Genomic DNA, 21,199 nt, shown 5'->3' with positions numbered 1-21,199 from the left:
TTATCAATCCTTCTGTATTTGTTGTTTGAGACTTGCTTATATTCAAGCTATTCTTGGAGATAGTAATAGTGATTAATATTTTACATCTTGGAGTAAGCTGGTTGCTGCATGCCACAAATCATTTATCACTTCAAAGAAGAAACCTAGATCTCTGCCAAGCCACTAATATAATTACTGCCCTTCCCTACTGCATCCACCGTATGCGGAACCTGTTATATGGAGTTATTTTCAATCAATCACAAGCTCCACTTCAGACAGACAAGATCATCTTGCAAGTGATAGGCGTTACTGAAGTATGGTCGCACGTTACCTGCAGCAAGGGTGAAAGAGAAGGCAGTGTGGGATGGACAACGATTCCTCTGGGTGGTTTACTACTGAGGCATCCATCCTCTAGTTTATAGTTTTGCAACTTGTTGGTCTGGGCAGCTCCTCACTTAGCAAACAGGCTGGTTTTAACTCACTTTTTTAAGGCTTCCAGCTCTCTGCATGAACCATACAAAGAGTATAGTGGCTAAATGAGACCCTATTGAGTATTGAAGCCAAGCACTTCATTCCAGTTTTGCACTGTTGAAGCTGGCTGCATTATGTCAGTCCTGTGGCTCTCTCCCACATGCCTCACGAGCACATTGAGTCAGCTTCAGCATTTGCAATAACCATGTTTCATGTATCAGGGCAAGGAGACTGTTTCAATCCCAAATGCAGAACCGCTCCAGAAGAGCTGGTCTCTGGAAGTGCCAACACCTCCACTGGTGCACGGCACATCACCCAAAACAGCAGCCAAATGCCACCAGCATTACTACTGTTACCTGGCCCTGTCTCACTGCCTGGGTCCCTCGCACTTGCAAGCCACAGCCCCTTTTGTGAGGGTGCTGTTTATGGACCTGCATGTTTTCTTCCCCTTTCTATTCCCTTTAGTGTCTGTACCAGATAATGAAAGATGACAGATGATCGTAATTACAGCAGGATGGTTGGGTTTGTTGGGATTTGGTGTTTTTTTTTTTTTCACTTTCCTTAAGAAATGTTACAGGCATCCTAAGCATTTTAAGCAGCTGTAAAGATGGGTGTGGTGTCCTGGGTAGTGTAGTTGGCTAAATACGATAACTATAGGGCAGGCCAAGATGTGACTCTAGAGCTAAACTAATAACTGCTCTTTACTGAAGCCGCAAAATTAGCTTAAAGATTTCCATTGGGTTTGCAGCCCTTGGATTTAGCTTAGATTTTTAAATGGAGATTGCAGCTGTTCAGCAGGATCTACATTCTCTGTGATAAAACACATTGGCTGTGTGTATGAATTATTAGCTGTAATAGTGTGCAGTCTTTCTGCTTTTGCAGGGTCTGATCCACACATTCAGTTGCTTACAAACAGGGGTGTATTGATCAGAAGAGAAAGAAAAGGCTGATAGGCTTTTGCCCAAGTTCCATTTGCACCATGGGCTTCGAAGCATACTCTGCACTTTTAGTGCATAAAATAAAGAAGCTGAAATGCCAGTTCTTGACTTCACTGTCCATGCAGACCAAGGCAGTATCAGCTGTGTTGAAATCATGAAGAATCCAGCTGAAAGCAATGGGACACTAGACACACACACTCATACTTACCCCAGAGCAGAAACCAAAACTTGTTAATTTTTTCTTACTGGCTAGCAGGCTCTAAGTCCTTGTGGAAGCATTACACTAGGTAAGTATTTGAGTTTAGCCTGCTTCCTGCCTTCAAGAAGTACTGGGGAACACAACTGTTTTTGCCAATAGACCTAAATCAACAACAGGCACTTATGTGCCACTACAGGGGAAACATTTGAAGGTGATCCAAAACCACCTGAAAACCAGTGACCATCAAAGGAGATGTCAAGACAACAGCTTTAAGACTTGTGGCCAGTTGCTACCTGGGTCAAACCTGGTATTTATGGGTATAAGCCTTTTTCTCAGATAGGAATGTGCCTTGTTCTCCTGGCTGCACCTTTGGTCTCTTTGTGTTCACTAAACTAAGTGTGTGAGCTTGCCAGTGGTTTTATACCTTGTCCTTCACACATAAACATACTGCTGTTGGTGCTCTGGGGCCATGGGGCAGCAGCACTGGCATTAGGTAGCAGTTTCCCATTTGATTTCATCATCACAGTCAGTGCAGGCTGTGAGCAGAAAAAAAGTTGCAGTGCTTGATGTCTGGTACTCCATAAGCGAAACAGCACTGCTAAAGCCCACAGCTAACTGGAGAGCCAGATGTTGCTGGGGCAGAGAGGTTTTCTAGCATGGCATGCTAGATTTTCCTTATTTGGTTTATTTATTTCTAGGAGGCACAGGTAATGGTGAGGCACAGTAGGGGGTTCTGTGAGCTGAACAGTGCAGAATGGCTTTAAGGACAAGCATTACATATAAGTGAAGGAGTTGCTCCTTTGGAGCAATTTAACTTCACAGCATATTGCATTGCTAATGAATTTTTGACTGAACCACATAATTTATTTTCACTGAAACTGGGCTTTGGACTTACAGAGATGGATTTGCAGAAATGTGAAAGAAGGTGTGATTGGGGATGAAGAGGTCTGGCTAAGGAAGGAAATAAGTTATTGAAGCTTGCAGTCACTGTATCCAGTGTAGCATCAGAGGCAGACAGTGAACAGGTACCCATGTTTGGAAGAGAATGGACTTTGCTTGGAGGGTGGCAGGGGAAAGTGCTGTAAGCGATATTCGTGGGAAAAAAAAAACCCAAACAACAACCTGGTTACTGCAACAAAACCTAAATAAAGCTGAAAACAAACAGTCCTCTGTGAATGCAATGGGCACCAGACACTGTTGCCACCTGAGGAGAGTAATTGGCAAGTGCTGAGTAAGAGCTTGTTCTGGGTTTGGAAGGGCAGCATTGTTATGCTAATAGTCCTTTCACTTGCCTGCAGTGCTACTGTTGTGCTCTCCTGGAAGAACTGGGCAGGAGGCTTTCCCAGGGCTTACTTGTGAGGAAGGACTGGCTGCTGTTTTATCTGGTCCAACGCTGTCAGCTGCAAGCTTGCCTTCCCTCCTACCCCCTACGTCTCCCTAACCTTGCAGTGGAGCCCTTTGAGCATTTGCAACGTCTCCAGAGAGTCTGTTTAAGCACACAAGTTGATTGAAACCAGCACAGGCAGTCCAGTTCTCTTTTAGTCAGTGCAGCTTCTGAGCTGTGGTCTGCCGGGGCTGGCACCACGCAGGTCATGGGCACCATGGCCAGTGTGGGAAGGGGTCAGATCCACATCAGGACTGGCTGGGGCTGCCACAGTCCACCAGTCTGTGAGGCTGTCTCTGGCATCTAGGTGATCTTCCTCCCTTTCCCAGCCATTCTCATCATCAATGGTGATGTTCCTTCTTGCCCCATTGGATCCTGCCCATCACTAGCACATCACCTTTGCTGTCAGCACTTCACAGCGCCCTTCTTGCTTTAACAATTCAAGTGAGAATCAGTCAGTTCTTTTCAGAGTCTGAAGCTGTCTTTAACAAATGTAGAACCAGTTTTGTCCTAAGTTCTCTTGTCAGAGAAACATCCTTTCTGAGAATTTAATTAGAAGGGACTCTCATTTACATGGATTCTACCAGCTGGCGTTTTCTCCATGGCCCTGGGGGAAAAAAAATCAGATGATACTGTGAAAGCTGTTAGCGAGGACATTAGAAGCAACTATATCCAGGTCAAAGTTGTGAAAATACCTAGAGTTCGTGTGTCCTTAATTGCTTTTCCCCCTTTACAGCTGTTGGGTGAATACCACATCTGAGAGTGGTATTGCCTTAGGGATTTGTTTTCCATTATGTGTTGTAGATATGGAGAGAGGAGATTCCAGTTACTGCTCAACAAAGAAAGGGAGAAGTAGACTTGAGCAGCAAGAAGAGATTTGAACTTAGTGGGTGAAAATCTAAGGAATTAATATTTGGCCGAAACAGGGGCAGATGTGCTCAGAGGACCAGCACAGGAATTGCTGTGGTACTTTGCTAAGAGCTAAGATGCTAAGATCATTAAATGTCTTTTGGAAGAAGACGTGATACATTTCTGGATTTCAGTGCCTTGTTTGGGTGTGTCTTTGAGCAAGTCAAGACATAATAAGGTGATTTCTGTATCTTACAGTAGCATCAGAAATATAAGAAGCTTAGGCATCTTGAGGATGTAGGCAGTAGAAATAGCTGGCATAGCCAGGTCCAGACCCTGAGTCAGGATCATTCTTACAACTCCCAGGATTCTTCTTCAACTGGTGTGATGTCCACAGTGCCTGTCATCATACCTAGGGCTTTTCTGCACTAAAAACATGGCAGCAGAAGTGCTTTGCCAGGGAGCACATTGTCCTTATTCTCATTGTCAAGACAGGAAAAGTGAGGTTGTGTCAAGTCAAGGGACTTGCCCAGAGTCAGGCACTGACAGCTGTACGGCTTGAAACCTTGTCCCAGTCCTGTGCTATACCTAACAGGTAAAAGGCAACACTGCAAAACCACACTGAGAACTTTCTGCGGACTTGTTTGCCTTTACAGCCTGCAAATAACCCAGGTGCACTGAACCCATTATCTACATAGTGATTTGTTTCCAATCTTATAAATAAGATCTGGCACAAAGGAGGTACATTTAAATGCTGTAGCATACATTGAAATGTTCTCTCTGGGCTGTCTGTGTAAGAAGCTTTGCCAGCAGCACCCCGCTTTTTGGCAGCTGCTGCAGTGACAGCTGAGAATGCAGTTTGATAAAAAATGCCACTTCTGCAAAACAGTCATGGCCTATCAGGTGATTCCCAGCAAGTCCTTGTGAAGGGAAGGACTTAGCCAAAACACATCTGCTTGGAGCAGCATGAAGGCTGGAGAAAGCAAAAAATGTGAATGTTAAGCCAAACATGATAATAGGAAAATGGCTCAAGCCCTTGGTTGTTTTGGCTAAAATGATTTGAGAAAACTTTGTGGAGTGTGCACCTGTGGTGTGAATTGATCAGGTGACATGAAACCTTTCTTCCTTGGCTTTCAAAAGGGCAAAAACCAAAAGAAGATGACAACAGATTAGCACAACTGTCAGTTTACTTTTCCTGCTAGAACCCTGATAGACCCTGGTTGACTGTTGTTTTAATTAATCAGAAGCAATCAGCTTGTAAGTGCTGTAATTAACAGATCTTCTATTTAACTCTGGCTGAGTTTTCCAGTGTATACAGTAGTTATGCAGAGTAGAAGGGAGGTCTAAAAGCTCTGAGGTAGAAGCTGAGGATGGCTTCTGTTGCTTAACCACCAAAGCTGCCTCCAGGCCACAGACTGTACGTAAAAATAGTATAGCAGAATGCAGCAGTAGGAGTCCAAATGACGTTCTACTGGTTTTAGGATAAGAAGATTTACTTTTTTTCTCTGAGATTCCCAAGTGTCAATTTGACACTTTGCAAGTTGCAGCCTGTGTTTAAGCCACTTGTATAAACTTCTATTTTCTTTTCTCTCCATAGGTTTGTTGATTGGCTCTGGTTGTGCCCTCTATCCTCTTGGCTGGGACAGTGAAGAAGTCAGACAAACCTGTGGTAACCTTTCCAACCAGTTTGAACTGGGTGAGTCATCATCAGGTCACCTCAGCTACATTATACATTATACTCTTCATGTGTTACCCATAAAAGTAAAGAAGGACATAAGTGCAGGCTTGGAGAAGCAACCCAGTTGTGTGTGGTGGGTTATTCATAGTGCATCATTCTGGTATGGTGCTAAGGCAGGGGATTTCAGATAGACTTGCTGGAAATGTTTTCCAAAAGAACATTAGAAAAGAAAATGAAGGAATGTATGTATAAATTTAAGACATGGGATTTAATAGTATTGCAATATGGGAGCTAACATTCCTGGAGATCTTGGCAGGGTAGGCAGAGGCATCACGTCACAACACAGATCAAGGCAAATCACAGTGAGTGCAATTAGCTGTCTTTGAAGTCTGGCATGTTTATGACTTTCTAACCCAAGCCTAGAGAGGATGGCTTTGGTTACTTACATCCTTGGGAAGCTGGTAAATAACACTTGTTCCTTATGTCAGCTTTCTCACAAAGAAGCCATGGTTTTACTGTTGGTGGCTGCACTAAGCACTGAATGAGAGTCAGCGATGTGGCCAAGCTGGGCTCATATCCATGCTGTATGGGGCAAGCTGCCTGTACAGTCTTCTCTAGAAAACAAAGGCCCAGCAGCGACCTAAGGATTAAGCAATGTGGATGATCAGGATCTGATGTGTGAATGCACATCCTGGTTCTATTTTAGCTAGAAGGATTGATGCAGCTGCTGCTGCCATATTCTGTAAATGCTTTCTGACCGTGTGTCATTTGAGGAAGAGGGGAACCTTCTGAAGGAGCAGGCAAGACTGAGCACCCTCAGTGCTCAGCAGGCAAGACTGACCCCTCACCAGTGTGAGAATTCCCACTCCCAAGCATGGACACACAGAGCTTCCTGTTTCCAGTCCCTGTGTGCTAAGCCTTATGGTTAGTGTTAGAAGTCCTTTGCCTAGCTGTGTGTGCAGGGCTTCTGGCAGCCTGGCAGCAGTCCCAGTGCAAAGAACAGTGGATGTAAATGGTGTCCCAGAGTTAACCACAAACTTGCTGCATTATCTTTTATTTTTGCACTGATATTTCTGTCAAGCTTCAGGAATAAGGAATTATGTTTCCATTTCAGAGATGTTTCTTACAAATATATGCAAATAAATTGAAGTTGAAAGTTAAAAATATTGTTTTAGGAGAGATGCTCCAGATCACCCTCCCTTATGCCAATTCCTATGGCATTTTGGAGTGCTTTTCATCTGGCATATGACCAGAAATTCTCTTTACCAATATCAGCATCCATCTCTACCACTACCAGTGATTTTATTATCAGCAGCCACTAATGGTGTTGCCCAAGGGGTGTGTAACGTGCTCTAGAAGCTTCACCTTATTATTTTGAACTCTAATATCCTTCTGTGCTATTGATATTAAATTTTCTTTTCAGTGAAGTATAAAAAGTTCTTGCAACTTTTTAATTCACTTAATAATTGAAAGATTGAACATGAAGGAGACAGAGCAATGAGAACAGAAATTTAACAGAAAGTTAACTACCAGAAAAATAATGTCCCAGAACTAAGATTCCCAGCTCCATGGAAGGGTGTCTCAAAGGCTGCAATGGAAAGACTAGACAAAACACAGCAGTAACTGCTGCAGGGAACAGTCGGGTTCATCACTGCCCATGATCAACCTTGTGCCTGAAGTAGTTCCTAGGTATCCCATTTAGCAGTTCCCTCATTTGAAGGGCTGGCTAGCCCCTTGTGGGTGCATACTGATGTTGCTCTTCCACCAAGCATGTAGTTCTGCTCCTGTGGATCCTGTTTGTCTCCTGACAGCCTGCTTGTTCCCAGGTTTCAGTCATTGCTCCCCCCAGAGTGCAGAAAATGTGACCTTTCCAGGTTATTTCTCTGCAAACTAAGAAGAAGCTCGGTGTCATACCAGCCTGAGCTCCTTGAAGACAGCACTTAGGCAGTTACAAGCTGTGACCTTAAACATAGTTGTGCCCACAATCTAGCAGAGTCTCTGAGACCACCTTCAACATCTCATGACTCATGAGTCAGATACCTGCATAAATTCAATCACCCTGCCAATTGACATCAGTAAGGAAACCCATGTGAAAAATTTCAGCTGACAGCATTCCTTCCAGGTACACATAAGGATCATGAGATTTATTACATTAACTGTGAAGGCATGTGCTCTTACTGTATTTTCTGGACCCGGAGTATGCCGGCCATTTGTTATGCATGCCTAGACTTGACAGGAGTGCTGGTCTCACTGATCTGCTGCAATCATATGTTAACACATTAATTAACAGATTATAATGAGAGCTGAAATTTGCTATAGTGATTTCCATGAGGCATCTCTGTCACTAGACATCTCTTTTCCAGATACATTGGCAGGGAATTTAAATGTTTGGCTAGGATTTTTTTTTACTTAATGTCAATGCCTGGTTGATGTTGTGTTAGCAAAGTTATCTGTAAATAAGAGGTACTGTCTGAGGGCCATTTAATAACCACACTGCTCATTGTCTTTCATAAATATCTCTTGGTTGGTGATAACCCAAACCCTCTAGTCTTTTCTGAATCATTAGAGACTGGCTTACTTATTATAGCCTACAGGCCAAAAATGATGTTCCAAAGACTTAATCTTGCTAAGTCTCAAGACAAATTTAAGCAATTATTGCTTTCATTTAAATATTTAATTTGATTAAGCTGCAATGATATGCTTTCTGTTCATGAACCTGTGAAATGAGTTGTCTCAAGAACCACATATATACAGGCTGCATTCTGCCCTCAGAAAAGCTGAGCTGCCATGAGCCCTGCACAAGTTTGCTGATGGGAGAAATGCTGGCAGTGGGAGTGCTGGTCCTTCACATTCTGCTGTGGTGGGTGCTAGTGAGGATGACACTGAAAGTCTAATTTAGCTCATGTGGTTACTCTCAAAGGAGTATGTTTGGTGTTCAAAGGGAGATGCTGATCAGCACACAGCATACAGCCTCCTTTATGAGGATGGCAGAGTAACTGCTGCAGCATGGACCACAGGCAACATGTGCATGCAGTTAGGAAAGACTGGACCAGAGAGCCAGCAAAGGTGGAGGTTCAACACTGAGATTTGCTCTGGACTTACAAAAGGTGAGGGTGAAAAATGGTTGAGGTTAAAGGTAGAAAAGATAAGCCAGCTGCTGCAATATGCATCATAGGAGGATGCGGAGGACAGGAGGCAGACGCAGAGGAGTGACTACAAGAACTCAATTGAGAAACAGCTGAATTGTGCACTGTGAAATGTAATGTTAACCAGGAGTATTCCAGGATTAGCATTTGAATGAAAATGTTTGCTTTATCAAAACAAGAAAAACCCCCGCTCCCTGTAACATGCTTGTAACTAGATAGAATAAATAAATAGCTGTGCTAAGAACCCATTAAAATAAGCTTAATCCTTATTGGGTGTGCTAGACAAGAAGTGCTTCTCCATGTCTTCAGGGTCTCTGAAAAGGCATTAAACTAACAGGTACTCCAAATAGTGCTGAGATAGCCCATGCTTTGAAGAAGGAACCTCCTCCTTCTGCCCCCACCAAACACACACATTTCTGTGTACATTCCAAAGCAATATTAAAAAAGGCTGCAGGGAAAATAACGATGCCTTGAATTTATGTATAAGTGGATTTGGGTATTCTTTTCTAGAAAACTGTCATGGTTTAAGCCCAGCCAGCAACCCATAATCGCACAGCCGCTCGCTCACTCTCCCCCTCTTCCTCCCCCCACTGCTGGAGGGATGGGGAAGAGAATCAAAAGAATGTAACTCCCACGGGTTGAGATAAGAACAGTAACTAAGGTATAACACAAACCACTACTGCTGCCACCAATAATAATAATGATAAGGGAAATAACAAGGGAAGAGAATACAACCGCTCACCACCCACCAACTGATACCCAGCCTGACCCGAGCAGTGGTCAGCTCCTTCCGGGTAACTGTTCCCAGTTTATACTGTGGGCATGATGTGCTGTGGTATGGAGTACCTCTTTGGTTAGTTTGGGTCAGGTGTCCTGTCTGTGCTTCCTCCTGGCTTACCCTACTCCCTGACAGAGCATGAGACTGAGAAAGTCCTTGGTCAGGTTAAACATTACTGAGCAACAACTAAAAACATCGGTGTTATCAGCAGTGTTCCCAGGTCAAAAGTCAAAACCACAGCACTGCACCAGCTACTAAGAAGGAGAATCACAGAATCCCAAGGGTTGGAAGGGACCTCGAAAGATCATCTGGTCCAACCCCCCTGCAAGAGCAGGGAAACCTAGAGAAAAATGACTGCTACTGCTGAACCCAGGACAAAAACCTAAGCCATCATTGTGAAATTCCCAGCAGCTTGCTGTTCTCTTTAAAATTGGATATTTATTTGTTTTTTATTAAGTAAGTGAACTATGTCCAAAGGGTTTACTTAAACATTTATGTATTGAATTGGGATAATTTTTTCTCAATCAAATGAAAGTGGTTGTGCAACTCCATCTCTACAAAGAGGCATCATTCTTCAACTGAAGATACCCTGCCAAGGACAACTCCATTTGTCAATTAATTTACATTCAATGGATGAGCTGTTTTGCTAATGAGGATGGGGAGTAACCTCTGTAAATAGACAGAGAGGCTGATATATCTGGAAAGGAGCCTGCTCTCTGCTTTTCTTTAGCAATCTGATTTTGTCATGATGAAAAAAAACAGAGTGATATATTGGGGCTTTGACAAATGACCTTTGGCAAATGTTGTTGAGGGGTTAAGGCCATGATAGATCTCTGTCGTGTTCCTCTGCTTGTGGTTCTCAGCTCCCTGGCAGTCAGTAGGACCTGTATGGAGGTCTTGGAGTCCTGCTCTCTGTTCATGGAATTGTAGAATCAACAAAGTTGGAAAAGACTTTTAAGATCATCATGTACTACCCTTAGCAGGGCAACATCAGTTAAAGAATGACACCATTTTGTAGAGATGGAGTTGCTCAAGTGCTTTCATTTGATTGAAAAAATTAGCCCAATTCAATACATAAATGTTTAGATAAACCTTTTGGGCATAGTTCACTTAATAAACAACAAATAAATACCCAATTTTAAAGAGAGCAGCAAAATGCTGGGAATTTCGCAATGTTGGCTTAGGTTTTCTAGAAAAGAATACCCAATGAATACTAATATATTCACATGTATATACTCACATTGCAGCATCCCATCTCAGATCATAGATGGAACAGTATTCCTACTGAAACACCAGACTGTGAACTGGAGCAGTTGTCTGCCGCTGGTTTTAGGGTGATAACTCCTAGAAGTACAGTGATATAAATAAATGGGGCAAGAGAAAAGCCACCATAGTTTGCTCAGTGACCAAGCTCAGTGACCCAGTCAAAGTGCTTAGTCTAATTCGGCCACAGGCTAATGCTTGAGGTGGAGACTGGAGTTATAAACCAGCAGTGTTCAAAGGGACTGCCTTTCACTTTTACCAAATGTCTGAGAATGGATCAAAATCATGTTAATCTCTTGTCATCACAAGCTGTTGCCATTATTATGCATTATTTACACCCTGGATTTGCCTGTGAGCCTCTTCAGGACAGCACTGGTGTGGCACAGGAGAACTGAGCCACTGAGAGTGTGAAAGTGAGTCCAATCTACACAATCCTGTGGCCTGCAAAAAGAATTAACAGGCAATTGTTCCAAAGCAAGCATCCTTATAGCATATCACATATATAAGCATATACCATACATTCAGTTTTGCTGAGCTAGAGGCACTAATACCATTTTGTTTCCATTTCTAAATCTACCACACAAGAATAACAGCTGAAAAATAAGGGGTTTAGCAGGAAATCCATTCAAGTGAGGGGCCCTGCATTAAAGTGAGAACATGCATTAAAAGTTGCAACCATCAGACATATGAAAAAAACCCCACATTTTGCAAAACTTACATTGTATGAAGAAATCTTCTGAACTTGCATGCTTTTTTTTTAAGGGCAATGTGAGTATATACATATGAATACATTAGTATTGGTTTTGAATGTCTAATATCAATATGAGACTTAATTTTAGGTCATCCATTTCATTTTTAGGCATTGATGTGCATGTGGTGACTACTTAGTTGTTGCATGCTCATTTCTGTTGCGATAGGTGCAAGGACAGTTAAATCACACACAAGGCACCAGAGAGTAGAGTGCATGCTCAGTTTAACTCCTAAAATCAAGCCTCTGTTGGCATCTGGTAAATAAGTTCCAGAAACACTACCAGACCAATACCTAAGAATCCAAACAGCAAAATTATTATCTAGAGTAAGATTCATTTATCTAAATGTAGATGATTCATGCCATTGTAGGTGCCCTAGGAAACTCCAGCTGCCACTTCCTACCACAAGATGCATGAACTGATAATATGTACTTATTACCTGATATTATTGCTTATTACTTATAAATTATATTATGTACATTCTTAACCTGAAAGAATAAATAATTATTTTTTTTAAATTGAACTGCTTGGAAAATAAAGCTGTCTTTCTTTGAAGAAATATGGTGTGTTTGGGCAGTCAGGACTCAGTCTGGATTATCAGTGCTCAAGAACTTTTTACATCCTGCCACTTTTTTGTAAGAGGTTACTTTTTATGTCATGCATTTCCTGCCTAGGACTTACTTTTTTGTTCTCCAGGATGATTGTGCTAAGAAGCATCCTACAAATGTGACTTGGTGTTTGCTGTAACTACCTTAAGAGCTCATCTTTGAATTTCATGATGCTTTTCATTGCTATTAAAGGCAGTGAAAATCACAGGTCTGGCAGTGAGGACTCATGTGGCTCAGGTATGGCCACTGACACACCATGCCCTGCCTACCTACCTGGCAGGTGCTGCCACAGCCTGCCCAAAAATACATTCTATGCTTGTTTGAGTTCATGCCACCTTTACAAGGCTGGGAGCAGTCTCCTGTCCTGTTTCTTCCTTACATCCTCCTAGAACCTCTGCAGTTGTTTCATGTTCTCTGGCTGTCATGCTCTATTGCTACCTGTCATACACAGAGACATTCTAGGTCTGGGGACCCAGCCGCAGCAGCAGTCAAAGCAGGCGGCTCCAAATGCACATCTTTGCTTGCCCTCTGTGGTGGTCCATCTATCTGTGAACTGCTGTGGAAGGGTTCTCCTAGCCAATATGGCCATCTGGAGAGCAATTTAAAAGGCTGGCTCCCATCCTGAGCTAAATAAGCAGCTGAATTGCCCTTGAAAGCTCTCAGAAACTTCTCTGTTGAGGGGTATTTCTTTCCAATGATCATTATTATTAAGGTTCCCCTTTGCCACTTTTAGAGGGCTTGAAGCATCTTAAAGAGAACTGTTGACTTGATAGTTACTTCTGTTGTAGAAATATTAGAGTCAATTATCTTTAAAGCACTTTAAAAGCAAACAGTGCAGTTACTAAACTAACAAAAAAACCCCACAGAAAGCAGTGGATATAAAAAAAAAGCTTTGTCAGCTACTTAATTTGCCTTAGGTGGCATCATTTCAGCATCTGGCTGAGTGTTGATATACAGTGCCAAAACAATCAAGAAAAGGATTTAGAGGGTAGGACAATTTATTAGAATCCTATTACAGGCAAAGGCTTCAAAGCTGTGTTTTTCAATGAGCAATCTATCTGACAAAGCCAGTTTTCTTGTTTGCAGATCTTCAGCAAACAGCTCAGAGATTTTACCAGTTCAGTTTTTTGAGTGAGGCTAACCACAATCTTTACGAGCACACCTGAGCTTCAGCTACTGAGTTCTTAGATAAATGAATGAGTCAGTCTACGTGCTCGTAAAAAAAAATGTTGCATCAAGGAACACTTCCTCTTTAGTGCCACCTGGATAACTTCCATTATTAAATCTTTGTAAGGTGACTATATCAAGGTCAACATATATTCCCTCTAACATAAGGCACTTGCCTTTGTTGCCAGAGTTAGAACATGGATATGCAAGGACCCTCTGCAGTCAATAGAGGTAACCAGGAACATCCAGAAAGGGATTCAGACCACCTGGAAGCAAGTACCTGATGCTCTTTATTACCTGCAAAGGGCAGCTAAACTGGTTGTTTGGAATTCCTTCATAGTTAGGGGGAGAGAATTAGATGCTACTAGAGCAGGGTTCACCTATTATACTTTAAATGTCTACTTTACGATGAAATGCAACACACTCCTGTGAGTGACTTTTTCTCCTTGTTTCCAGAGGGAGTTTGAGAGACTAGTCCAGTGTAAACCTCTGTCCTGTGGATGTCCAAAAAGAGGTGAAATTTATTTCACTTCCTGTAATAGGTGAGCTTTCTGCTGAGTTCTTCCAGGAGTCTGGGAAAGCTCCTTATTAGCAGGAGATAAGCTCTTAAGAATTTCAGCATTTTAATTGACATAAGGCATTGATTTCTTCTTCATTGTTCCATGGTAAATGCACACCTAAGCAAATATGGGGTTTAATTAAACAAAATTATGTGATCCTCCAAAGGAAGGAGGATTTGGTCATATAAGTAAGTGTCTGCATGCAGTAGAATTGAAGAATTTCAAGTTGGCACTTATTTTTCTGCTTTTTTACACTTCTGAATTTTATGATATTTTATGCATTTAATTGCAGACCAAAATGCTCATACACTTTCTTTGACCAATTATAAGTAACCAAAATAGCTTGATCTGTGCATGCATAAAAAAATCATGTATTTTAAAAAACAATGAATCTATTAAGAAAGTCATAGCTGTGCAGCAGACAAAGAAACCAGCTTCACTAAACTCCTTATTTGATATCCAACTGTTTGTTTGGCTGCAGTTTTACCTTATACAGTGCTCTTTCTGTGTTTCACCTATCTACTTTAATTCTTCCTGGATGCATTCCAAGTTTTAACTTCTTTTTGTGCTTTTGTAGATGATTTCACATGATGTTTTTTCATTGTAACTGTGTCAAGGAAAAAAAATCTTCAGCTATTTAATTTATCTTGGCTTTGTTTCAAAATAATTGTGCCTTCTTATTAATTAGCTGATTATCTTTAACATTAATCAGTGGCTTTCATATTTCCAAATCTCTGCATATCCCTAAACATCACACTCCTTACTTTTTTCTCTGATTACTTTTCCAACACCCTGACTGATTAAGTGAATTTACATTCCCTGTATTAGTGGACTCTCATGTGAAGCTGTTAATTAGATTTTATGCACAGTGTTTTTGTAAGTATGAATTGTAGTTTTTATTTTTGAAGATATATAATTTGTATTCTTCAGCCCAGCTAATTCTGAAACCTTTTTTCCTTCATATTTTAAAATAGGCTGTACATAAGGTTAAATGATCAATTTGCCAAATACTCCAGGCTTCAAGCCCAGGATAGTCTTAACATTAACAGCAAAGAAGGCACAAATATTTAGGATCCTAAGTCTTGCAGTTAACAAGTTTGCATCCAAGACACTTTCATATTCTGGATATTTTTTCTTAAGTGTCAATTATTGGTTATTTTAGATTAAAATCATATGTTATTTTGAGGACCTTGATAACTCTGTGATAATTATTTGTAAGACATCATGAATAGAAGTCCTAGTAAAATTCTGTTTCAGCAACTGGATCCTGGCACAGCTCCACAGTAGATCAAGTATCCACAGATTTTATGTTGCCAAATTTCACTCACTCCCAAATTTGTCTTAATCTTTACATGACTTACCGTATTGAAGAGGAGGGGGAAGTTAGGAAACATATATCATACTTGAAGATCACGTTAGAAATCAGGAAAAGGCATGGAAGTGTTTTTTGATAAACCCATTCATCACTGTAAAACTACCATTATACAATCTTTGATCTTTCAATTTAGGAAATATTGGTTTATATTCTGTAAGACTCTTTTCTCCTGAATTTTCTTTCTACTGTGTCCTCAGTCACCTTGTTTTTGTCCTTTATCTTCAGGGACTGCAATTTCTCTCAATCCTTTTACAAAAGAGAGGAGTATAATGTTTCCACTTTCCTTCTTTTATTTGCTTGGAAAGTGGCCATACATTCACATAGCTGCAAAGTCTGTTATTCTGTGATTTCAGTGTTCATCCTGACACTCTCTTGCTGCCAATCCCTGTAAAACAAATGTGAAAACAAAGTTCTTGACGGCTGACTACAAATTTACCTGAGCTGACTTGGACAATCTTGCTTCACTGAGCAACCAAAAGCTCAAATTATTTATGCTCTCCTTTACCAAAAAAATCCCCCCAAAGATTCATAACTAACAAAATGCTGAAGCCATTGCTTCTCCCACCATACTGACCTTTCAAGTAAAGACTGAATTGTTAAAAACAACTCCAACTATGTGCAGAGAAAGAAGTTGCTGTGATGCATGTCATCTCTATCAGCTAAAAGAGTACTTCAGCTGCTGGGGAATTTACTTTGTCACGAAACAAGATCCAGCCCTTCTTACGAGCATATTCTCGGACGCATCTCCACACCTCCAGCGGACTAACGCACTTCTACTGGCATATATGTATTCCTATGCATCCTTAAGAAAACAACTTTTTTGTGCCTTTATGTGTGTGTGAAAATTGACGTGGTTTTAGTAATTATTTTAATTCAATCAAGTAATTAGGTGGTCCTGCTCTTCATTTTAGAGTTTTGATGTTAATATCAGAAACAGCAATGCAGCATTTCTAATCTTTAGTATGATGGGCTCCATGAAGGAGAACTGCTCTACCTGATGGTTAAATTTAAGCCCCAGCTCTGCAGAGCTCTTAACTGTTTGCTGACCTCTGAATGCAAATACTCCCATTGATTTTAGTGCAATAAAATTAGAACATGAAAAAGGGTCCTTCCGTGAACTATTATTATAAAATAAAAAATCTAAAGCTAGAAAGCAAAATCAATCTTCTCTAACTTATAACATTTCTAAAGATGTTTTTCTTTTCATTTGGTGTTACATTTAATTACTCATCAACCCTGCTTTTTATAAAGCTTCCTGTTCCTCTTAAAATCCGTGTTTAATATCAAAGTGAAGCAGAAGTCATTTTACAATTTAAACTGCAACTAAGTTACTCAATTATTGACAACAAAAAAATCTTTCTTTAGGGTATAGTGGAATAAAATAGGTCATATATATAGTAAAATGAGAACACCAGAGCAGAAATGTTAACTCTGAAAATGTTTTTTCTCCTTGTGCAATACAGGATTATAAAAGGAGTAGTGTTGTTTCATTTTGACATGGGGCTATGCACTGCAGGCAATCATTCATTGCAACAGGTACCTTGGGATTGATTATCTCTGGCCTTATAGCTATACTTAGCTACAGACCTAGGACTCACCTATACTGACAATAAAAAGCATAGCTAAGTCCTCTACCCTGAGACACCTTCTCTGCTGCAGGCTCTTCAGCACAGTAGCTTGAAATGCTGTTCTGCTCAGCATCATCTGAGTACAGATCAGGCTATTCTATTCAAGGCCTCCCATTGCTTCTGACACAGGCAGGAAATAATGGCCAGGTTTATTGCTTTGTTATTATAGCTGTAAGGTCAAGCTCCTGACACTTTCATCTGTTCTCCTTCACTCTCCCATTCTTTCATTTGTTCATCTTGACCCAACTCACAGTTCTGAACTACATTGCATTTGTTAGATCAAGAGACTGCCTGCCATGCCTCAAAGCACTAAGTAGGGCATTGGTCCTTAGGGTAAATGGAGCATGGTATGGAGAAATAAACGTTATTCTCTTCAGCCAAGACTGAACGTGCATGTTGTATATCTGTTTAGCACATCTCTGACACTGATTTAACAGTTAACTTCTTAAGAAGTATATCACGTACCTTCTCCCCCTCTCTCACTGCCAAGGCATAAAAGTTGAAATCACTCCATGCAAAAGTTCAAATTTACTTCATTCTATCCCACTTAGGTCACAGCTTGGGGCAGTGCTAGCAAATGAATCTTTAAACTCTTCTTAAAGGTGTAATTTTGACATTTATTTTCTCTACCTGGAAGCATCATGTAGAGAAAGGTTTCCTTTTTCAAGCTGCACCAACAATACTCTAATAGTTTTAGGAATACTTGGTAACTTAAAAAGACCAATCAAATAGAGTCAATTGTATCATAAGACTTGCTTTAGCACACCCCACCGTGATATAAATGTGGTCATATTCAAAGCAATCTAGTGGATTTAAATATCTTGTGTATGCTTATTTCTGGTTTTGAAATTCCCAGCATAAGCTATAGACAGTGTGTGTACACAGGCAAAGCAGTAGATGGCCTGGACACAGGTCTCTGAACATCAGAGACATTGGCAGGCGCTTAGAAGTTCTCCATGGTTTCCAATGGTCTTCTCTTCAGGAAATCAGACTCTCTGTGTAGTCTTCTGTAATGAAGCCAAGAAAGGTGTTGATATACAGAGCATAACTAGACTACAAAACCAAGTAAATCTCCCTGCCTGCACATTGAAGAGAGGGGCTAATGAGCTCCAGCCAACACCAGAGCTCTTCAAGTCCCCTGGTCACATCAGGATTTTTATTTTACTGGACATTTTTTTAAATAAAAAGCTTTAAGAGTTGTGCAGAAAAAAAATACCAGCAAGTACTATTCTTCCTGCTGGAGTATCAGGCTGGTATCTCCAGAGTAGCCAAGAACCTAAGTCTTGCCTCTTCCTAATGTCTCCTTACAAAGCTGGCCTGATAGTAACCTGAAGACAGTCAAGGGACGTGCTAACTTCCTTGAAGAATGCTAATGCTTTGGACATGTTGAGATGTACAGACATCTCTTGTGTCTTGTGCCTAAGGCAGGATTAGCTGAACCCAAAGCCTGGCCCTCAAGGATGCCACTGGAACAAAGTATAGACATGCCACCTGTTTTAGCTCTGTCTTCCTGGATGGGAACTCCGTTGTTACCTTCTGTTCTTCAGAGGGAAGAATGGTTTCTGCTGCTTTTTCCAGAGGGTGGGAAGGAAGTGTATTGCTGCTTGTGCCTTACTGAGAAGACTCACTGCTCAAAGCAGGATGAAATCACCCAAGATTATAGCACAAGAAGAACCTCAGTGGTAAAGGAGTCCCGAACACTCAAGATCACAATGATCAAGATCATGCAGCCCAAGTGAAAATTATTTTTTAGGTGGGCTGAATTCTTGAAGATTAACAGCAGCCATCTCCCTGCTTTTGGAGATATCTGGGAGGAAGCTTCCTCCCTACTGCAGCTGCTGTTTTCCTGATCTCCTCCTGTACTACTTAAGGCACAGTGGTGCCTGGAAGGGGAGCAATCACTTCATGGTCTACCATGGGAATCCCCAGCACCATTCACTAGTGATCAATTTGGCTCATACTGATAAAGGATACTGAGGCCATTAAATGTATTCAAGGCATATTGTGACACTTAAACACATTAGACAAAAGGTCAGTGAAGTTTTCAGCAATGAGTTGTGACATTGGTGGGATTAGGGAAATTTGTGTGTTTTCATATTTCTGGATTCTGTTCCCACAGCAGCCCCCATGCAGGTGGCCCCTTGCCACCACACTGCTTTGTGGATGGTCAGGGTTGATGTCTATGTGAGGGAGACATGTTCCTCACAGCTACATCCTGGATTATTGTCCTCCAGCAGCTTGCAGCCGGGTCTGGTTTCAAGCCCTGTCACTGCAGTGGTGGAGCTGGACCCACTTAGGTCTTTGTGAAGGGAGCAGGTCCTGGCCCAAGTTACATGCAAACCCTCAAAATCCCAGTCAAAATATGCTCAAATGCTGCCTGGAGGAGGGGAAGAAAGTGAAGTATGAGGAAAATCCTCTTTAGACAGCAGCCACTGTGGAGAGCAGTGCCATGGGTGCTCCCTGGGCCAGGTGGGCAGAGGGATGCCTGCCCATGGCTGAGCCCTGCCTGTCCCATGGCTGAGCCAGCAGCCTCAGCTTTGGCTCTCACATGGCATTCCCCCCTTGTGGAAAATGGTAACTGGCCAAGCAAGTGATCCCAGAGGGCTGTCTGCTTAACCAGTATATAACAAATTAAGGGGAGCCATTTAAGGAGCTTGGCTTCTCTAATTGCTTGAATTATACCCTGCGTTCCCTGCCTGAGGTGGATGTACAAGTGAGCAGAAACCTAGACAAGTGTTTTCTGCTGAGTGGGCAGCAAGGAGGGTGGTGGCGGTGCTTCCTCCCCTGGCTAACACTGTGCCATGTTGCTGTGTTTCCCTTGCAGGGACCTGCCACATCGGCTGGGCCTACTACTGCACAGGTGGTGGTGCGGCGGCGGCCATGCTGGTGTGCACCTGGCTGGCCTGCTTCTCTGGTAAGAAGCAGAAGCAGTACCCCTACTGAGCAGCCCCAGCTGCAGGCGCTACCAGGCGCCACAGGGGCTTGCAGACTCTTCTGGATGACCACGATGGACGAGACGTTTTCAAGTGCTTTCTCTCTGGAGCGGGTATGGGCAGGGAGGTGACTGGCTCTGCAGAGCCACCCAGCCGGGCTGGACAGGGATGGGCTTTCTCACCCGTGCTTGTGGTCTGCTCCACAAGGAAGACTCTGCTTTGGTAAATGGTGAAATCCTGTGTGCACCAATTAATTGAGAGGTGGGATGGCAGTGCCCAGAGGCTGGGGTAGCAGCCCCTTGGTGCAGCACTTCCAAAAGCACACGTGCACGCACAGACATTGACCATGGCACAAAATGAGCAGAGAGGATCTTTTGGTGCGATTCTCCTTTCTTTTCCTTTTTTTTTTTAACACTTCTCTCTGGTGGTTTAAAATTTAGTGTTGCAACACTTTTTAATCTATACATAAAACTTAATAAAAGGACCAATAAGCCACTTTATCAGTATTTTGTATATTCTCTACACAATTTTCCTCCCCAAACATTTAGCCACTGCTTATTCAGCCCTATATAACTTTTATTAAGCCTCTGTGTTTTCAGCGTTATTACAAAAATGCAACATAATTACTTGGCATATGTAGCGTTTCCCTATAGTACTTTTATGAAGTGAAGTAAATGGATGTTTTTCCGTCCATTGGAAATTCCACTCATGGTACTGTAGAGTTCTGTTGGTTATATACAACTAACAGTAAACTTCTTCCAGACATAGATTTCTGTTGCAGTTATGCTTAGCTCATTGATGTTGTATTGTGCTGTACCATGTTTATTATTTCAATATTCATTTTTGTAAAAAATATATATATTATATGTGCTATTTTATGTTTGTATTTGAAAACTCTCTGTAAATAAATATTTCCTTGATCAATACTTGCAACATGTGGTCATGTCAATAGATTAAGAAGTTCCTTCCCAGATCCCCATTGTAAAAATCCTTGGAAATAACCATGACTTTTACAACCATGCTGCATCCTTTTTCCCTGTAAACCACATACATTTAGGGTTCAGATACACTGCCTGAGGATAGACATCTATTGCCACTGGAGGCATTCTGACATGTGCCACATTTTTGCCTGGTGCTGTCAGATGTCATGCAGAACTTCAGTGAGATTTTCCCCATTCTGTCCTGACTGCTGTGGACTAGGAATTTCACACATCACTGCATGTCATGGTTTAAGCAACTAAAACAAGCCTTTACTTTCTTAATAGCATGGACATTGATTACATACCTACCAGGCAGTTTTCCCTGCACAAGATGCTGGGACTTGTATATACAAAAAGTATATACAAAACTTCAAAACAGTCTTCAATTTTCTTTAAGAAAAACAAGGAGAGGTTAGAGCATGGGAACTTGTACGGGGTTTTTAATCATGACAGTAGCTAACATGATTCCCTTTCAGATCTGTTTTTCTGCTCTAGTTTTCCCAATATATTTCTG

At 41.6% G+C, this 21,199-nt stretch overlaps 1 protein-coding gene across 1 annotated transcript in view; it reads left to right on the top strand.

Moving 5' to 3' along the window:
- LHFPL6 (LHFPL tetraspan subfamily member 6) overlaps positions 1 to 20,640 on the top strand; it is a 143,711-nt gene extending 123,071 nt beyond the window's left edge. Inside the window, exons 3-4 of the mRNA XM_034074397.1 lie at positions 5,418 to 5,516; positions 19,597 to 20,640. Coding sequence (XP_033930288.1) covers positions 5,418 to 5,516; positions 19,597 to 19,715 — 218 coding nt within the window. The 3' untranslated portion in view covers positions 19,716 to 20,640. The remainder of the gene's footprint in view (positions 1 to 5,417; positions 5,517 to 19,596) is intronic.
- Positions 20,641 to 21,199: the final 559 nt, after the last annotated feature.

This window comes from Melopsittacus undulatus, chromosome 2 (assembly GCF_012275295.1).
Source record: "Melopsittacus undulatus isolate bMelUnd1 chromosome 2, bMelUnd1.mat.Z, whole genome shotgun sequence".
Classification (NCBI taxonomy): domain Eukaryota; kingdom Metazoa; phylum Chordata; class Aves; order Psittaciformes; family Psittaculidae; genus Melopsittacus; species Melopsittacus undulatus.
The sequence above is the reverse complement of the archived record's forward strand: the minus strand, read 5'-3'. Positions and strand labels throughout refer to the sequence as shown.